The sequence below is a fragment of the Dipodomys merriami genome, unplaced genomic scaffold (genome assembly GCF_024711535.1).
Source record: "Dipodomys merriami isolate MVZ:Mamm:240054 unplaced genomic scaffold, mDipMer1.0.p SCAF_8, whole genome shotgun sequence".
Taxonomy (NCBI): domain Eukaryota; kingdom Metazoa; phylum Chordata; class Mammalia; order Rodentia; family Heteromyidae; genus Dipodomys; species Dipodomys merriami.
Window position 1 is genome coordinate 48396561 of NW_027206401.1, and position 18679 is coordinate 48415239.

Consider the following 18679-nt stretch of genomic DNA (forward strand, 5'->3'; position numbering starts at 1 on the left):
CCATGATCCACAAATAAAACACACACACACCACACCACACACACACACACACACACACACACACACACACACACACACACAAACACACACACACACCCAGGCCCAGAGTTCAAGCCCCAAGCCCCATGATCCACAAATAAAACACACACACACACACATACACACACACACCACACACACACACACACACACACACACACACACACACACACACACACACACACACACTACTGGCAGGTTCCTGAATTGCATACTGGCTCATAGCTGCTGCTTCCTGATTGGGAGGCTTTGAGTTTGTTACTTTCTTCTAAGCCTTTCTGCATGGATAAGGTGGAGATAGTAGTGATGCCTGCTTAACACACTGTGAGGACTAGCTCACATCACATAATCTCAAACCAGTACACTGTACAAGAGAAGCTACAATTTACGACTCTACTTATTATTATTTAATGAAAAGGCAAAGGCAAACAGCAGTCAAAAATATAGCATTTTATGGTGTCTAGAGGCAGGTACACTATCTCTGCAAATTTCTGTACTTTGGTAGCAAGTGTTTAGAAAGTAGTTGTTTTTCCTTTACATTTTGTGTCTTTTCATTTATATTTGGTGCCAGTCCTAGGGCGTGAAAACTCAGGGTCTGGGTGCTGTCCCTGAGCTTTTGTGCCTAAAGTTAGTGTTCTACTGCTTGAGACACAGCTCTACATCCTCCTTTACATTTTGAATATGTTCCAGTGAAGAAATTTATATGAGTGCATGTAAACTTACATAAATGGGCATACACTGCCAGTTTCTATTATTTAATCCCCTGGTAGGTCAGGACTCTCTCTGTTACTATGAATTTGATGACCGGGCCAAATCCAACATTTGTTCTAGGAACACACATAACTTAGATAATTAAGTTAAAGAGCCTGACTCACTGACCTACTTTCTTGCTTACCAAAGCAGAGGGGAGGTTGGATTACCTGGGTTTTAGCTCCACCTAGTGTCTATATATGATTCTGTTTTGGGTTGTAGCAAAATACTAGTTTTATCTACAGATTCATCCAACTTCTTACTATTTAGGTAAAATGATTCAACACATACCTTTTGGGTGTTTTTTTTTTATTAGACTTAAAATGTGGGTTAGTGATTCAATTCCTCATTACCACATAAATAGAAAAGGCCAGAAGTGGCACTGTGGCTCAAGTTGTAGAGTGCTAGCCTTGAGCAAAAGAAGCTCAGGGCACAGTGCCCAGGTGCTGAGTTCAAGCCCCAGGACTGACCCCCTCCCCACCACAAAAAGATAGGCTTAGCTGGGGGAGAGCTAGGAAAGGGGTGACAGTGTCCAAAAAGAAATGTACTCTTTTCTTGGCTTAAGTAATTATAATCACCTTTACAATAAGAAAAAATTAAGAACAATTATACTTAGAGCCGAATGCCAGTGGCTCCCACAATAATTCTAGCTACTAAAGTTCATAAGTTCTGAGAGTTGATGTTCATAGCTAGCTCAGGCAGGAAAAAGACCCTACTCCTAGCCAGAAGTGACTTCCATTGCCTGAGACCAGGGTGGCAATAAAGCTTTGAGCCTAAGGTTTATTATGTTCTCTGTCCTGGGCTGGGAACGTGGCTTAGTGGTAGAGTGCTTTCCTAGCATTCATGAAACCCTGAGTTCCATTCCTCAGTACCACATAAACAGAAAAAGCCAGAAGTGGAGCTGTGGCTCAAGTGGTAGAGTGCTAGCTTTGTGAACAGAGAGGCTCAGGGACAGTGCCCAAGCCCTGAGTGCAAGCCCCAGGACTGGTAAAAAAATTTTGTTAAAAAAAGAAAAGAAAAAAAAAGGTTCCAGTCTTGCCCGTGACTCCATGTGTTGACCACTGGGTGGGTTACAGCTCTCTTCTTAGTCCCTCTGAATCATGTAGTACACACAGCTACCTATACCCCATAGAAAGGACTTACATACAATCATACACACACACACACACACACACACACACACACACACACACACACACACACACACACACGCACGCACGCACGCACAATTGAAAATTTTTATCTTGGGCTTTTTTGCTGCTTTTTTGCCTATTTTTCTGCTAGTACTACTGAAACTTGAACTCAGAGCTTGCTGTACTTCCTTGCTCACAGCAGGTCTTAAGTCATGTCTCCAGTCCGGAATTTTGGTAGTTAATTGGGGCTGAAATCTCAAAGATTTTCTTCCTAGGCTGGATTCAAACTGTTATCCTCCAGGTCTCAGTCTTCTGAGTAGCTAGGGTTACAAGTATGAGCTACTGGTGCTTGCCCTGTTGCTATTTTGGCTTTGTTGTCTTGATTTTTTTTTATTTTTGTCGGTCATGGGACTTGAACTCTGGGCCTGGACCCTGTCCCTGAGCTCGTAAGCTCAAGGCAAGTGCTCTACCACTTGAGCCACAGTACCACTTTCAGTTTTCTGGTGGTTAATTGGAGATAAAGAGTCTCACGAAACATCCACAATCCTTAGATCTCAGCCTCCTGAGTAGCTATGATTATAGGTATGAGCCACAAGCTCCTGGCTTATCTTGATTTTTAAAAATTCAATTGTCTGTATTGATTTTTTACAATCATGGTTAACTAAAGTCTTCTGAAATCATGAAGATACTTCTTTATTTCTATATTCATCTAAAGATACTGCAACAGTAGTGGTGATTAATTTTTGCCAGATCACTGCAATCACAAGGTTGTGGTTTATCGAGTATAATAGCTTTTGTAGCCAAGCTTCTTCACCATGAGTGGAGAAGAGGTATGTACACAGTGTCTTGAGCACTTCAATTAAATATTTGACTACTGAGTCACACCCCTTCAATCTAGAAAATGAAGCGCAACCCAACCACTATGCAGCCTGAATCTCTGAGAAATCACAAACTAAAAGGATACAAGATACTGAAACCTCCCAGTAAAAACTTGGCCTTAGATGTGGAAATTTCAGTGGAAAAAAATAATAAAAGTTATAAATGAACAGGCAATGATATTTCTTTCAAAAGTCAACCACTGAAAGATGAAAGCTTTTAGTGATAGAAAAGAGGAAGGAATGTCAAACAAAGTTAAGAACAATCAATGAGAGCTTAGAATTTGACTCAGTAGTAGAGTCCTTACCTTGCATGCATGAGGCCCTAGGTTCCATTCCTCAGCACTACATAAGCAGAAAAAGCCAGAAGTGGCACTGTAGCTCAAGTGGTAGATTGCTAGCCTTGAGCTGAAGAGCTGAGGGACAGCGCCCAGGCGCAGAGTTCAAGCCCAGGACTGGCAAAAAAGAAAGAGGGGCTGGGAAGGTGGCTCAGTGGTAGAGTGCATGCCTTGCATGCATGAGGCCCTGGGTTCGATTCCTCAGCACCACATAAGCAGAAAAAAGCCGGAAGTGGCGCTGTGGCTCAAGTGGTAGAGCGCTAAGCCTTGAGCTGAAGAGCTGAGGGACAGCGCCCAGGCCCAGAGTTCAGGCCTCATGACCGGACCCAAAAAAAGAAAGAAAGAAAGAAAGAAGAATGATCAATAAAATTAAAGAGGCAATGTATAAGCAGCTCAAAAAATTCAAAGATGATGCAAACAACTAACTAGCTCAAAGAGAATTCAAAACTACTGAATGAAATAAAGAAGTTATATGGAATGTGAAAGGGAATTTTTTTCCCCAGTCCTGGGGCTTGAACTCTGGGCTTGAGTGCTATCCAGGAGCTTCTTTTGCTCCAGGCTCCTGCTCTACCACTTAAGCCAGAGTACCACTTCTGGCTTTTTCTGTGTAGTTTATTGGTGGTAAGAGTGCCATGGACTTTCCTGCCCTGACTGGCTTCAAATTGCAATCCTTAGATCTCAGCCTCCTGAGTAGCTAGGATTACAGGCATGAGCCACTGGCGCCAAGCTATGAAAGGGTATTTTAATAAGGATATAGAAATCTTTAAAAAAATCAAATTGAAATATAGGATTTGAAGATATCAATAGCCCAAATAAAAACTTACTAGAAAACTTAGATAATAGAAAAAAAGTGAAAATATGATCAAGGATAAAAGCAGAATTCGATCAGTCAAGGACATTGAAAGAAACATTAAAAATATTGAACATTGAAAAAACATAAGACATTCTTGTTTTGATTTGACACCATCAAAATTCTGAAATAGTCAGGCACTGGTGGCTTATGCCTAGAACTGTAACTAATCAAAAGGCTGAGATCTAAGGATAAAGGTTTTAAGCTAGCCTGGGCAGAAAAGTCTGTAAAAATCTTATCTCCAAGCAAAAAGCAGGAAATTAAGTTGTGGCTCAAGTAGTTCAACCTGGGGTGAAAAAGTTAATTCATCAAATATTTCTAGACATACAACCACTGATAGGCCCCAGAACAGAAACAGTGGGATACTTCAATAACCTGCAGTAGACAGATCATCCAAATAAAAAACGCAACGAAGAAATTTCAGAGCTAAATGGTAGTATAGTTCAAATGACTTAACAGACATCTACTAAGGATTTCATATGGCAACTGAACAATATACATTTTTCTCAGTAGCCCATGGAACTTTCTCCAAAATAGATCATATTTGAGGACATAAAACAAATTTTAACAAATACAAGAAAGTTGAGATAACTCCTTGTATTCTATCAGACTACAATGGCATAAAACTAGGACTCAACAGCAATACAACAAAAATAAATTTAAAAAAGCAAAAGAAAAAAAAAAGGACCCTACAGAAGGGATGGGAATGTGGCTTAGTGGTAGAGTGCTTGCCTAGTATGCATGAACCCCGAGTTCCATTCCTCAGTATCACATAAACAGAAAAAGCCAGAAGTGGCACTGTGGCTTAAGTGGTAGAGTTGCTAGCCTTGAGCAAAGGAAGCTCAGGGACAGAGCCTAGGCCCTGAGTTAAAGTCCCAGGACAAAAACAGGCAAAACAAAAACAAAAACACCATTTAAAAAAAATCCTACAGGGCTGGGAAGGTGACTCAGTAGTAGAGCACTTGACTTGCATGCCTGAGGCCCTGGGTTCTACTCTTCAGCATCACATAAGCAAAAAGAAAAAAGCCGGAAGTGGTGCTGTGGCTCAAGTGGTAGAGTGCTAGCCTTGAGCTGAAGAATTGAGGGACAGCGTCCAGGCCCACTGTTCAGGCCCCACCACTGGACCCCCCTCCCCCGCAAAAAAATCCTACAATCTCAAACAAGGCTATACTAAAGCTACCAGCACAACTATGTTTATCACAGCATTATTTACCATAGCTAAGATATGGAACCAACCCAGATGCCCCTCAGTAGATGAATGGATCAAGAAAATTTGTGTGTTGTGTGTGTGTGTGTGTGTGTGTGTGTGTGTGTGTGTGTGTGTGTGTGTGTGTGTGTGTGTGTGTGTAATTCTATGCCTCCATCAGAAAGAATGCCACTGCCCCATTTGTTAGGAAATGGAAAGACTTGGAAAAAATTATATTAAGTGAAGTAAGCCAGGCCCAAAGAAACATAGGTCCCATGGTTTCTCTTATTTGCAATAACTAGTATATGTCTAGGATAAGAAGAAAAGGTCAAAAGCTATGTACATATGGACATATAAGATAATGCTAAGCGAAATGAACCCCAAGACAGAGACACAAATGGTTTTATCTTTCTTGCTGTTGTTTTTAATGTATTTATAATGTGCCATGTGATTTTTTTGGTTTCTTTTGTATGTTCTTCCCCCATGGTATAACCCCTGTTTTTCACTGTATCTTGTATATACATTTTTCCACTTTGGGGAGGAGAAGGGAAATGACAAAATGCTGAAATAAGGATATAGGTTGACCCATTGTAACAATGAGATGTACAAGACCTTATGTTGAAAACGAACTTTACAGCTTTGGGGGGTGGGGAGGGAGGAGTTGGGGAGGTTGGGAGGGAAGGGATGGTAGGGGAAAAACAAAGAAGGGGGTAACAATGCTCCATAGGAAATGTACTCACTACTCATATAACTGTAACCCCTCTGTACAGTATTTTTACAATAAAAATATACAAAAAAGTTGAAAAAAAAAACCCCTAGAAAATATTCAAACACACAGGAACATAACAATACATTGTTGGATGACCAGCAATAAATAGATAAATAAATAAATAAATAAATAAATAGATAAAATATCTAAAAATAAATAAGGGGGGAATTTTAGAAGTTCCTAAAATCTAATGGAAATGAAAGCACAATCTATTTAGAACTATTGAGATATAGAAAAGGAAATGCTAAGTGGAGAGTTTATAGCTATGGGTGCTTATATTTAAAAAATAGTGTTAGATGCCAATCAGTAATTGTAGCTATCTAGGATGCTGAGATTTAAGCATCATGATTTGAAGCCAGCTCAGGCAGAAAAGTTTTCAAGATCCTGTCCTTGATTTGTCAGAAAAAAACTGGAACAGGCATGGCTTAAGAGATTTAGTGAAAAAGTTGCACAAGAGCATGAAGCCGTGTTCAAGGCTTAGCACTACACTATACTTCATGAAACAAAAGAACCTAATAATGCACCTAAATCGCCTAGAAAAACGAGAACAAGCCAACCCCAAACTCTAAATTGGAAGATGGAAAGAAATAATAAATCTTAGGGCAGAAATTAATTAATGAAGACTAAAAAAATCTATACAAAAAATCAATGGAGGGCTGGGAAGGTGGCTTAATGGTAGAGTGCTTGTGCTTGCCTTGCATGCATGAGGCCCTGGGTTCGATTCCTCAGCAACACATGAGCAGAAAAAGCCAGAATTGCTTGGCTCAAGTGGTAGAGTGCTAGCCTGGAGCTGAAGAGCTGAGGGACAGTGCCCAGACCCAGAGTTCAGGCCCCACAACCAAAAAAAAAAAAAAAAAAAAAAAAAAAAAAATTCAATGGAACAAAAACCTGGTTCTCTGAAAAAATAAGATTGAAAGATTGACAAATCTCTAGACAATCTGCCAAGAGGAAATACCCAAATTAATAAAATTAAAGGTTAAAAACATGACATCACAGCATAATATCCAGAGGATCATGAGGGGTTAAAAAACTTATAAATAAATAATAAAAATTAAGAAAAACAATACCTTTCTATGCACATTTGACCTATCAAAACTGAAGCGAGGGGGAATACAACCATTTTAACAAATGCATAATAAACAATGAGACTGATGCAGTAATAGAGTCTCCCAATGAAAGGAGTCCAGAATTTTAAAGATTCACAGCCAAGTTGTACCAGACATTTAAAGAACTAGCATCAATACTTCTCATACTGTTTCATGAGATAGAAAGGGAAGGAATGATACCAAATGCTTCTTATGATATCAGCATTACACTCTTCAAATTGGACAAAGAAGAGTGTCTATGTGTGGAAAGTATGATTCTGTTTTAAGATTGCTGTTTTTGTATAACATGCTTTGAATGGTCAAAGGAAGAAATAAACAAAGGAGGGTGATTTTGATTTTTAGTTTCTTTGCCCCCCTTGATTATAGTACCTATGTCACTGGATGCAAGTCATTGGACCTTGGGACCAGATAATTTTTGGTCTAATCAGAGAAAGATTTGAAGGGCACACATAGAGGAGACAAATAGGAGGAAACAAAACAAAGCAAAAGAAAAGTAAAAGAAAAGCAAAAGTGGCAGGTGCTGGTGGTTCACGCCTGTAATTGTAGGAGGCTGAGATCTAAGGATCTGAGGATCTGAGGATCACGGTTCAAAGCCAGCCTGGACAGGAAAGTCTATGGGACTCTTATCTCCCATTAACCACCAGAAAAAAGGAAGTGGTACTGTGGCTCAAGTGGTAGAGTGCTGGCCTTGAGCTGAGTTGCTGAGGGACAGTACCCAGGCCCAGAGTTCAACCCTCACAACCAACAAAAATAAATGAGGGAAAAGAAAGAAAGAAAGAAAGTAGAAAGAAAGAAAGAAAGAAAGAAAGAAAGAAAGAAAGAAAGAAAGAAAGAAAGAAAGAAAGAAAGAAAGAAAGAAAGAAGGAAAGAAAGAAAGAAAGAAAGAAGAGCAAAATTGCACCGTTTAGGCAGGTGGGCAGGATCAAGAAGAAGTGCTACACAGAATCCCAGGACCTCAAGTTTTTATTGGGGTCTGTGGCCATAGGAGGAGTCGGTTTGAAATACTGGATAAATATGTCACAAATTTCCAGACACTATCAAATATGCACACATGGAGGGCAATGAAGTTCTTGGCCTCATATGGTCAAACCAAGGTGGCCATTTTCCACGGTGGGAGGCTGCAATACCCTGTCACTAGCTATTCTGTTAACATCAGCAACTCAGTATGTGATTTCTTGCCCATATCCAAGTCATTATTCTCAGCCATTTAAGTTTCTTAACTCTTTGCCTAACTCCTATATCAAGATGTAACTCCAGTTTCTCCAGCACTCCAAATTCAGCCTAATCCGAGCATCTCAACTGGTCCCAACTTTTCTTTTTTGGTGGTTGTGGGACTTGAAATCAGGGTCCAGATGCTGTCCCTCAGCTCTTCAGCTCAAGGCTAGTGCTCTTACCACTTGAGCCCTAGGACCACTTCTGGCTTTTTTTTGTTTATGTGGTGCTGAGGAATCTACCCCAGGGCCCCATGCACTCGAGGCAAACACTCGACCACTGAGCCACCTTCCCAGCCCACTGTTCCCAACTTCTGAAGATGGAGCAGCACAGTCAGGAGGTGGTGGCTTTCCAGTGTGAGAAAGAGAATAGATGACACCAGCTAAAGTCCCTGAGGGTTCATTGATAAAGCTAATGTCCCTCTCAGATACTGGTGAAGTTCAGGAGAGTGAACTTCAAAGCAAGCTTTAGGATAGCACTGCTGGGTTTGGGAGAGGCACATCCTGCAAAAGCCTTTAATAACTCAATGAAGTGTAAATATCCACTGGGGGAAAATTGAGAATAAGATGTGTCAACCCAGAAAAATTTTCTTCAGGAAGGTAGAAAAAGAGGCAAGGGGGCTGGGAAGGTGGCTCAGTGGTAGAGTGCTTGTCTTGCATGCCTCAGGCCCTGGGTTCGATTCCTCAGCACCACATAAGCAAAAAGAAAAAAGCTGGAAGTGACGCTGTGGCTCAAGTGGTAGAGCGCTAGCCTTGAGCTGAAGAGCTGAAGGACAGTGCCCAGGCCCAGAGTTCAGGCCCCACGACCGGACCAAAAAAAAAAAAAAAAAAAGAAAAAGAGGCAAGGAGTTTTCTTCTTCTTCTTTTTTAATGTCAGTTGTGGGGGTTGAACTCAGGGCCTGGGCCCTGTCCCTAAGTGCTTTTGCTCAAGGTTAGTGCTCTACCACTTTGAGCCATAGCTCCACTTCTGGTTTTTCAGTGGTTTTGGAGATAAGAGTCTCACCAGGACTTTTCTGCCCAAGTTGGCTTTGAACTGTTATCCTCAGATCTCAGCCTCCTGAGTAGCTAGGATTATGGGTATGAGGCACTGGTGTTCAGCTTTTGATCTTCTTTTAAACAATATTTTAATTGTTATTATGAAGGTGATGTACAAAGGGCCCACAGTTACATAAGTCAGGTAAAGAGTACATTTCTTTTTGGAAACAAGAGTTTGGTGTGTGTGTGTGTGTGTGTGTGTGTGTGTGTGTGTGTGTGTGTGTGTGTGTGTGTGTGTGTGTGTGTGTGTGTGTGTGTGTGTGTGTGTGTGTGTGTGTGTGTGTGACAAGAGTTTGGTGTGTGTGTGTGTGTGTGTGTGTGTGTGTGTGTGTGTGTGTGTGTGTGTGTGTGTGTGTATGTTTGCCAGTCCTGGGGCTTGAACCATGATCTTCAGATCTCAGCCTCCTGAGTTGCTAGGATCATAGGCTTGAGCCACCACTAGTGCCTGGCAAGAGGTATTTTCTTCATTGCGGTTAGAACTTTATTCTTGAATAAACATCGTCAGACTATGATGTGCCTCACAAGTAATCTGCTTATGAGGCTACAGAGATTGCAAAAGGCTTACTTTTTTTTAGCCAACCACATGCAATCCATTATATATGTGTTTTCAAGATAAAACTTGATGTCTTGACAGCAGGTTAACTTTGATTAACTTGCTTACTATTCTTTCAGAGTTCATTGTAGGTTCTCTCAGCAATTAGAGTAGTCACTTGGATTATTTAATTGCCATTATCTGAAGGACAACAAACTTTTCCTATCCTAAGAAGTAACAGTCTGGGGCAAAGCCTCTGTAGATTTGTTCAAGGACAAACAGGTGATTAGGAGATGAGAGCACTATCTTCCTTGATTATATTTCAGAAGACTGTTTTGTAAACTGATGAGAGACTCACTTGGCTCTGTGTGTGTGTGTGTGTGTGTGTGTGTGTGTGTGTGTGTGTGTGTGTGTGTGTGTGTGTGTGTGTGTGTGTGTGTGTGTGTACATGCATGCCACTACTGGAGGCTTGAACTCAGGACCTGTGTGCTATGCTGAACCATAGCTTTTTCACTCAGGCTGGTGCTCTACTACTTATATGTACATTTCCACTTCTGTTAATTGGAGAGAAGAATCTCTTGGACTTTCCTGCCTAGGCTGGCTTTGAGCGGTGATCCTCAGATGTCAGCCTCCTGATTAGCTAGCATTATAGTTGTGAGCCACTAGCACTGTCTCACTTGGCTTTTAAAATATTCATATACTTTTCAAAGTAAGGAGAAAGGATTTAGATATTTAAATTTTCTCAAATGAAATGCTCTAAGAAAGGTTGTGAGGAGACTCTCCCTTCTGTCAACAGGGAAAGTTTAGTCTTTTTGTCATCCATTTCTCTTGGGTTAAGAGAGATGATAGATGGAAGAATTTAACAATGAAGAGAATAAATAGTCAATAAAGAGGAGACAGTATCAGATTTGGGAGAGTAAATTGGGGGCTTCAGGAAACCAGAGATGGGGGGGAGCTATATTGGTAACTACCTAAAGTTTTTTTTTTTTTTTCCAACCAGATAGCAAAAACCTGGGATCAGGAGGAAATACTCACCAGGCAAGGGATTCCTAAGACAGAAATCTCCCACTCGCTTGGATGGTATTCTCCTATTTTATCTTCTACAGTGGGAAAATGGGAGCCATGTGTCCTCTCAGTATTTAGCTCTCAGGATGGATAGGATGCAACCTGGTAGTGGAATTAAGTAAAACATACACGTGTGGCCTTAGAGCCAACAGCAACTGCTTACTAGTGGCATGAAGCCACTTCACAAAAAGATTTGAACAGCTCTGTCAGTGGGGAAGCTAAGACCTAACTCAGGCTGCCTCAAAGAAAAAAAAATAGCCAATGAGTTTTCTCTATTTTATTTATTAATTTATTTAAACATTTTGTTGTACTGATGATTGAATTCAGGGCTAAGCAGGTGCTGTACCAATTGAGCTACATCCAGAAACGCAGTTTTGCTATAGTTGCTTTTCTTATAGAGTCTCATGATTTTTGCCTAGGGCTGGCTTCAGAATGTGGCCCTTCTGTTGACATTACTTGAGGTATGAGCCACCATGCCAGCTTGTTCTGAGATAAGGTCTCAACTCACTTTAAAAATATTTATTTATTATTATTATAGAGGTGATGTACAGAGGGGTTACATTTACACGAGTCAGGTAATAAGTACATTTCTTCCGCACAGTGTTATCTGCTCCCTCATTCTCTCCCATTCCCTCCCTCCCTTTTCCACCCTTGAGATCTACACTTCACTTTCATCAGTGTCCAGTGATCTCCACTGCTGTGCTTTCTCACTCTCCTGTAGATATGCACGTGTCAACTCACTTTTTAGGATAAGGATCTAACGTTGCCTTGGCTGGCCTCAAACCTCCATCCTCCTATCTTTTGCTCCCCAAGTAGCTGAAACTGCTGGGATTACAGACATGAGCCACGGTGCTATTTTCTCAGAGTATTCTGACCTTTACCCAAGAGGGTTTAGTCATTTAATGAGAACTGACCTTACCTAGAAAGGTCCATATTAACCTTAAAAGTATATTCCCTGAGCCTGGAGCTGGTGGCCTAAGCCTATAGTCCTAGCTACTCAGGAGACTGACATTTGAGGATCACGGTTAGAAGCCAGCCTGAGCGGAAAAGTCCCCACGAGGCTCTTGTCTCCAATTAACCACTAGTGGATGTATGGTTCAAGGTGGTAGAGCACTAGCCTTGAGCAAAAGAGCTCAGGGACAGCACCTAGGCAAAGAGTTCAAGCCCCACGACTGACCCCCCCCCAAAAAAAGAAAAAGTTCCCTGTAGCCTTATACTCTTATATTCTTGCCATTCAAATACAGCATTGGTGCTTAAAGTCAAACTGTTACAGCATAATTTGCCACCATCTGGCTTTATATTTAATACTTCAATAATTTAGGCTGGTAACTACTCTTGTTATAGGATGGTATTTGTAAAATGCTTCCAAACACCTCTGCTTAACTTGCAGGGCAAATAAAAAGGACCATTTATTCGGTAGGCAAAGAACACCACCAGCAACTTTCCGGCGGACAAACCCACCTCCGTAATGTACACATACAGACATCTCTGGGACACAGACCTTTCAAGAACTCAAAATACGCTTTGAAACTCTGCTCCGGACACGGCAGACAAAACTCCGGAACGGTTTTGGAATTAACTTCAGATGCTACGAGGATCTTCTTCAATCCTTTTTTTCTTTATCCTCAGCCAACCATCTCCCACCCTTAGAATTCCTCGGTAACCTGTCTGTCTGTCCTCCCTTTGGGAGAAGTTACTAATCAAAGCCGGAAAAGGCCAGGATACCAGATTCGCGCTACAATGCGCTACGATTCCCATCCGGAAACCGATGCCTTTATGAAAGCGGCGGGCTAGCACGTCGTAGAAAACTCCTCTTTTGGGGATAGCTCTCCAAGTTCTCCTGGCACCAGAGCAAGTGCGCACGCGCAAAGGCAACCTAGGCGCGCTCTAGTTTTTGCTCACACCGAGGCGGGGCGGGGCACGACCAGGCGTGACGGGGCGTGGCTAGGAAGGATCTGCCCCACCCATTCGCCGAGTTTCCTTTTCTTCCCCTCTGACCTCGGAAATAAGGGGGTGTGTTTTCAGGGGCGGAAGTTGCGGTGCATTGTGGGCTCGTCTCGAGCCTCAGAGTTGAGCCTGAATGAAAGTGGCGCGGCGTCTCTGACGTTAACTCGCATTGGAGCCGGTGGCGTCCGGGTCTCGGCTGGTGTTCGAGGGCTTGGCTCGTTCGTGGCCCGAGGCCACGAGTTGGGGGCCGCCGAGGGAAGACTGCGCGGGGCGGAGACATGGCTCACAACAAGATCCCGCCGCGGTGGCTAAACTGTCCTCGGCGCGGGCAGCCGGTGGCAGGTAACCGGGAGGGGTTCCGTGTGCGCGCCGCCGGCCGGCTCGCTGCTCGGGGCCGGTCCGCGGCGCGGGCTGCCGGGGGCAGCTCACCGGGCGGGAGCTGTGGCCGCCGCGCCGGCCGGCTCGCTGCTGAGGGAGGGCGGCTGCTGGGCCCGCGAGCTTCGGGACCGCCGGGTGCTCGGCTGCGGGGGGCCGGGGGGCGGGGCTGGAACCGAGGCGGGAGGCGATTCAGCCGCTGCTCTGGGTCGGGTGAGGCTGAGGGTTGAGGATGCGGAGGTAAACGGGGGGTAAATAGGAACCTAGCCCCCAGGAGCACCGTGGCGAGCGCTTGAAAGCCTTGAAGTTTGTGAACCTGTCTGGGTCCCGCCTTCCCCTCAGAAAGAGTCTGGAGATGGAGGTGGGACCAGAGAGGCTGTTCCCTGGAGCGAAATGGGTCGACACTGACCCCCAGGGGCTTGGGAGGATTTTTGTTTTTGCCTTTTTCAATGTTTTTTTTTTTTTTTTTTTTTTTGTGTGTGTGTGTGCATTTGACACATTTTCTTTCTAAAACATACAATAAACTTATTAAAGTGTACAGCTTGATGAATTTCTGACTACATAGACATCCTGGGGAACATTCATGAAACCATCGTTCTTGTTAACCAAAACGCTCCAGAGTTATCTGAAATAAAAGTTATTATTATTATTATTATTATTATTAGACAGGCTCTCACAGTATAACCTGGTTGTCATCCAACTTTGTAGCTTAGGCTGGTCTGTAATTCAGGAACCTCCTGTCTCAGCCTCCCGACTAGTAGAATCCTAGGCATGTCCACCCTGCTTAAAGTTATTGAGATTTTACAAATGCTACCCTCAAAAGGACAAGGCTTCACAACTACTAGCAGCAAGGCCAGAAAGCAAGGCGGAACTATTTGGGCTGGGCTTAGGACATAATAAAATTTGCAGAGGAATACATGAGTTGTTCATTTTGGCCAGAGTAAGCATCATTGGATAATACAAAGAAGGGAGAATTTTAGGTTAGGAGGACAGTGTTAGGGAAAGCAGGGTGGAGGGGGTCAGTCCTTTACACAGTACATAGGGGAAGTATTGGTTGCTTCTGGATTGGTTGAAGTTAATCTGAAAAGTTATTTTATGGCTGGGAATGTGGCTTAGTGATACAGGGCTAGCCTTGAACAAAAGAAGCTCAGGGACAGTCTGCAAGTTCTGAGTTCAAGCCCCAGGACTGGCCAAAAAGAAGTTATTTTATCAACCAACAATTTAGGATGGAGGAAGATTTCAACATACATTTGGAAAGTTAGAATAATTTCTGTTGTTCTGGCTACATTGGTTAACTTTCTCTGACTCTTTGTCCATCTTGTCCTTCTAATTAAATTTAGGACATCTCAGAATTTTTCTCTTTACTATCCTTCAAAGTTTTTTTTTTTTTTTTGGGTCGGTCATGGGGCTTGAACTCTGGGCTTGGGCACTGTCCCTCAGCTCTTCAGCTCAAGGTGAGCGCTCTACCACTTGAGCTACAGTGCCACTTCCGGTTTTCTGGTGGTTTATTGGAGATAGGACTCTCATGGTCTTTCCTGCCTGGGCTGGCTTTGAACCATGATCCTCAGATCTCAGCCTCCTCAGTAGCTAGGATTACAGGCGTGAGCCACCAGCGCCCAGCTTTTTCCTTCAAAGTTTTCTATTGTCCTTTGGCAGTCGTTTCCTAAGACAACCATTGATCTCCTTTCTGTCACTATGGATCATTTGCATTTTCTAGAATTTTTCTAATAAATGAAAACATGCACTCATTTTAGTTTGGCTTTGCTCTGCATTATTCTTTTTGAGACTCAGACTTTTGAATGTATTAGTAGTACATTCCTTTTTATTGCTGAGTAGTTTTCTCACTGTTTTGAACACACCACAATCTGTTTTTTCATTTGACAGTTATTTGGGTTATTTCCAGTTTTTGATTATTGCAAAGCTTGGTATGAATATTCATGTACAGTTCTGTATATGTATTTATGCTTTTATTTATCTTGCATAAATCTCTAGGAGAGAAATGGCTATATTAGGAAGTAGATATGTACTTCTTTAACCTTTTTAAGAAACTGCCAAATACTTGACCATGGTAGTTAATCATTTTATTTTCCCAACACAGTGTATGAGAGTTCCATTTGCTCCAGATCCTCCCCCAAACTTGATATTCTCAGTCATTTTAATTTCAGCACTTGTAATAGATGTGTAGTGATAATCTTCCTGTGGTTTAATATTGAGTATCTTTTCATTTACTTATTGGAAGTTTGTATATCTTCTTTAGTGAAGTATCTGAATTATTTATTTATTTATTTATTTGCTGCTAGTCCTGGGGCTTGAACTCAGCTTGGGCACTGTCCCTGAGCTTCTTTTGCTTAAGCTCTACCACTTGAGCTGTAGCTCCACTTCTGGTTTTTTGAGTAGTTTATTGGAGATGAGTCTCTCAGACTTTCCTGCCCAGGCTAGCATTGAACCAGGATCCTCAGATCTCAGCCTGCTGAGTAGCTGGGATTACTGGCGTGAGCCCAGCTCCTAAGCTTCTCTCTCTCCCTCCCTCCCTTCCTCCCTCCCTTCCTCCCTCCCTCCCTCCCTTCCTTCCTTCCTTCCTTCTCTCCTTCCCTCCCCTCTCCTTCCCTCCCTGTCTCCCTTCTCTCCCTTCCCTCCCTTCCCTCCCTTCCCTCCCTTCCTTCCCTGCCTCCCTTCCCTCTTCCTTCCCTGCCTCTCTTCTCTCCCTTCTCTCCCTTCCCTCCCTGCCTCCCTGCCTTCCTGCCTCCTTGCCTCCCTGCCTGCCTGCTTGCCTCCCTCCCTCCTTTCCTTTCCCTTCCCTTCCCTCCCTCCCTTCCCTCCCTCCCTTCCCTCCCTCCCTCCCTCCCTTCCTTCCTTCCTTCCTTCCTTCCTTCCTTCCTTCCTTCCTTCCTTCCTTCCTTCCTTCCCTCCTTCTCTCCTTCCCTCCCCTCTCCTTCCCTCCCTGCCTCCCTTCCCTCCCTGTCTCCCTTCTCTCCCTTCTCTCCTTGCCTCCCTTCCCTCTTCCCTCCCTGCCTCTCTTCTCTCCCTTCTCTCCCTTCCCTCCCTTCCCTCCCTGCCTCCCTTCTCTCCCTGCCTCCCTTGCCTCCCTGCCTGCCTGCCTCCATGCCTCCCTGCCTGCCTGCCTGCCTGCCTGCCTGCCTGCCTCCCTGCCTCCCTGCCTCCCTCCCTCCCTGCCTGCCTCCTTCCCTCCCTTCCTTTCCCTTCCCCTCCCTCCCTCCCTTCCTTTCCCTTCCCCTCCCTCCCTCCCTTCCTTTCCCTTCCCCTCCCTCCCTCCCTTCCTTTCCCTTCCCCTCCCTCCCTTCCCCTCCCTCCCTTCCCCTCCCTCCCTTCCCCTCCCTCCCTCCCTCCCTCCCTCCCTCCCTTCCTTCCTTCCTTCCTTCCTTCCTTCCTTCCTTCCTTCCTTCCTTCCTTCCTTCCTTCCTTCCTTCCTTCTTTCTTTCCTTCCTTCCTTGTCATGGGCTTGAACTCAGGTCTGGGCACTGTCCTTGAGCTTCTTTTGCTCAAGGCTAGCACTCTACCACTTGAGCCACAGTGCCACTTATGGCATTTTCTGTGTATGTGGTACTAAGGAATTGAACCCAGGGCTTCATGCATACTACTAGGGAAGCACTCTATCACTAAGCCATATTCCTAGCCCTGAGCTTCTTTTTGATCAAGGCTGATGCTGTACCACTTGAATCACAAATTGTTTCAGAAATTTTTTTTAGTAGTTTATTGGACATATGAGTCTCATGGACTTCCTGCCTAGGCTGGCTTTGATCTGTGATCCTCAGATCTTAGCCTCCTGAATAGCTAGGATTACAGGTGTGAGCCACTGACATCTGGCTTGATTATATTTTTTTAAATTAGTATTGGTATATTTGAGACCTTAGAAGCTGCTCTAAATTACTGTGATTAATGGAGTCACTAAACTTAAAAAAAAAATGGTACTGAGGCTTGAGTTCTACTTGGAACTGCTAGGCAAAGCTGCTTGACATTCTACTGGAGCCATGCCTCCAGCTTATCACTAAACTTATAGGTGTAATCAGTTGTAGAACCTCAAGCTTCCTGACAATCACCTGGATTTCTACTAGTAATCAGTGCTGCTTTGGCCTGTGTTGCTTATTGCAGGTGAAGTTAAATATAATTGAATTCTTTTTTTTTTTTTTTTTTTTTAAAGATAGGGTCTTGCTCTATAGACCAGGCTGGCCTTGGAATTCAGGATCTTCCTGTTTCAACTTCGAAGATTCAGGGATTAATAGGCATGGCACTTCAACACTCAGCTCTTGCACAATTTTTGATAAGTTCTGTGACTATCCCCTAAAGGTCTGTTTCTCTTAGTCATGGAGGTATTTGTACCACATTGTATATTTTGTTTGTTTTGCACTGGTATTGGGGCTTGAACTCAGGGTCTACACACTGTCTTTGAGCTTTTTTTGCTCCAGGCTGGTGCCCTACCACTTGAGCTACCCTTTCCACATTGAATATTTTGGATGGGGATTTAGTAGTGTTTTATTTACAGTAAGATATGCTAGCTATATTCTTGGCAGATATCTAGGGTTAAGGGTTTCTTCATAGTTCCATGAAGAAAATGTCATATAAGGGAAAAGGATTACTGTTAGAGAAAGTGCAGGAAACAAAGTCAAAATGACTGGATCATTATCTGAATGAGAAGAATTTCATAAACATTCTTGCTTGTTTATTTACTTATTTAGGCAGATTTGCTATAATTGCCCAGGCTGGCCTTAAACTTAAAATCCTCTGCCTCAGCTTTCAGATATCTGGGATTATGAGCATGTATCATGCTCATGTACCATGTTTTGCTTATTTTTTTCTGATTATAAAAGTAATCCTGCTTATTTTAAAATTTTTGGATATCTTTCATATTTCAATTGGTTGCTCAAATTTTCTTTTCTATGAATGTTAGGGAACATCTGAGTACTAGGCATTTGTAATTTACCTGAAGTAGAAAGAAGGTGTGCTATTTATTTATTATTTGTCTCCTATTATGTTACTGTAGTCTAGACTTCCAGTGAGAGAGCTCTCTGGGCAATAAAGCCAAACTTTACTGCTGAAGAATTCATGTTTTTCATCTCTGAATGATTGATCAGTGAACTTTTGAGGGAAAGGAAAAAACGTGCTGTCCCCCCCCCCCCTTTTTTTTGTTAGTATTAAGAGTTTGAACTCAGCTTGAACTCTGTGCTTGAATGGTGGAGCCTCAACCAAAAATGAGTCTTTAGCCCTTTTTTGCTTTAGCTATTTTCCATATCATCCATTTTATGCTATGTAGCTGGATTATTGGTACAAGCCACGATGTCCAGCTTTGGTGGATAGGGGATTTGAGAATATTTTGCTTGGTCTGTCCTCCAACCATGATCCTCCTTATCTTACTTCCCAAATAACTAGGATTATAGGTGGGAGCCACCATACCCACTCTATCTGGTCTTTTTATTTTTTTATTTTTGTTTTTGTTAGTCAGTTGTGGGGCT

General features: G+C 43.0%; 1 protein-coding gene across 2 annotated transcripts in view; it reads left to right on the plus strand.

Annotated features, from left to right (window-relative positions):
• Positions 1 to 12932: 12932 nt before the first annotated feature.
• Positions 12933 to 18679, plus strand: part of Rngtt (RNA guanylyltransferase and 5'-phosphatase) — a 245683-nt gene continuing 239936 nt past the window's right edge. Inside the window, exon 1 of one of the 2 annotated variants that reach the window (XM_070010861.1) lies at positions 12933 to 13178. In XM_070010861.1, the coding sequence (XP_069866962.1) occupies positions 13115 to 13178 (64 nt within the window). In that variant the 5' untranslated portion in view covers positions 12933 to 13114. The remainder of the gene's footprint in view (positions 13179 to 18679) is intronic. The other variant, XM_070010862.1, reaches the window with a different exon arrangement.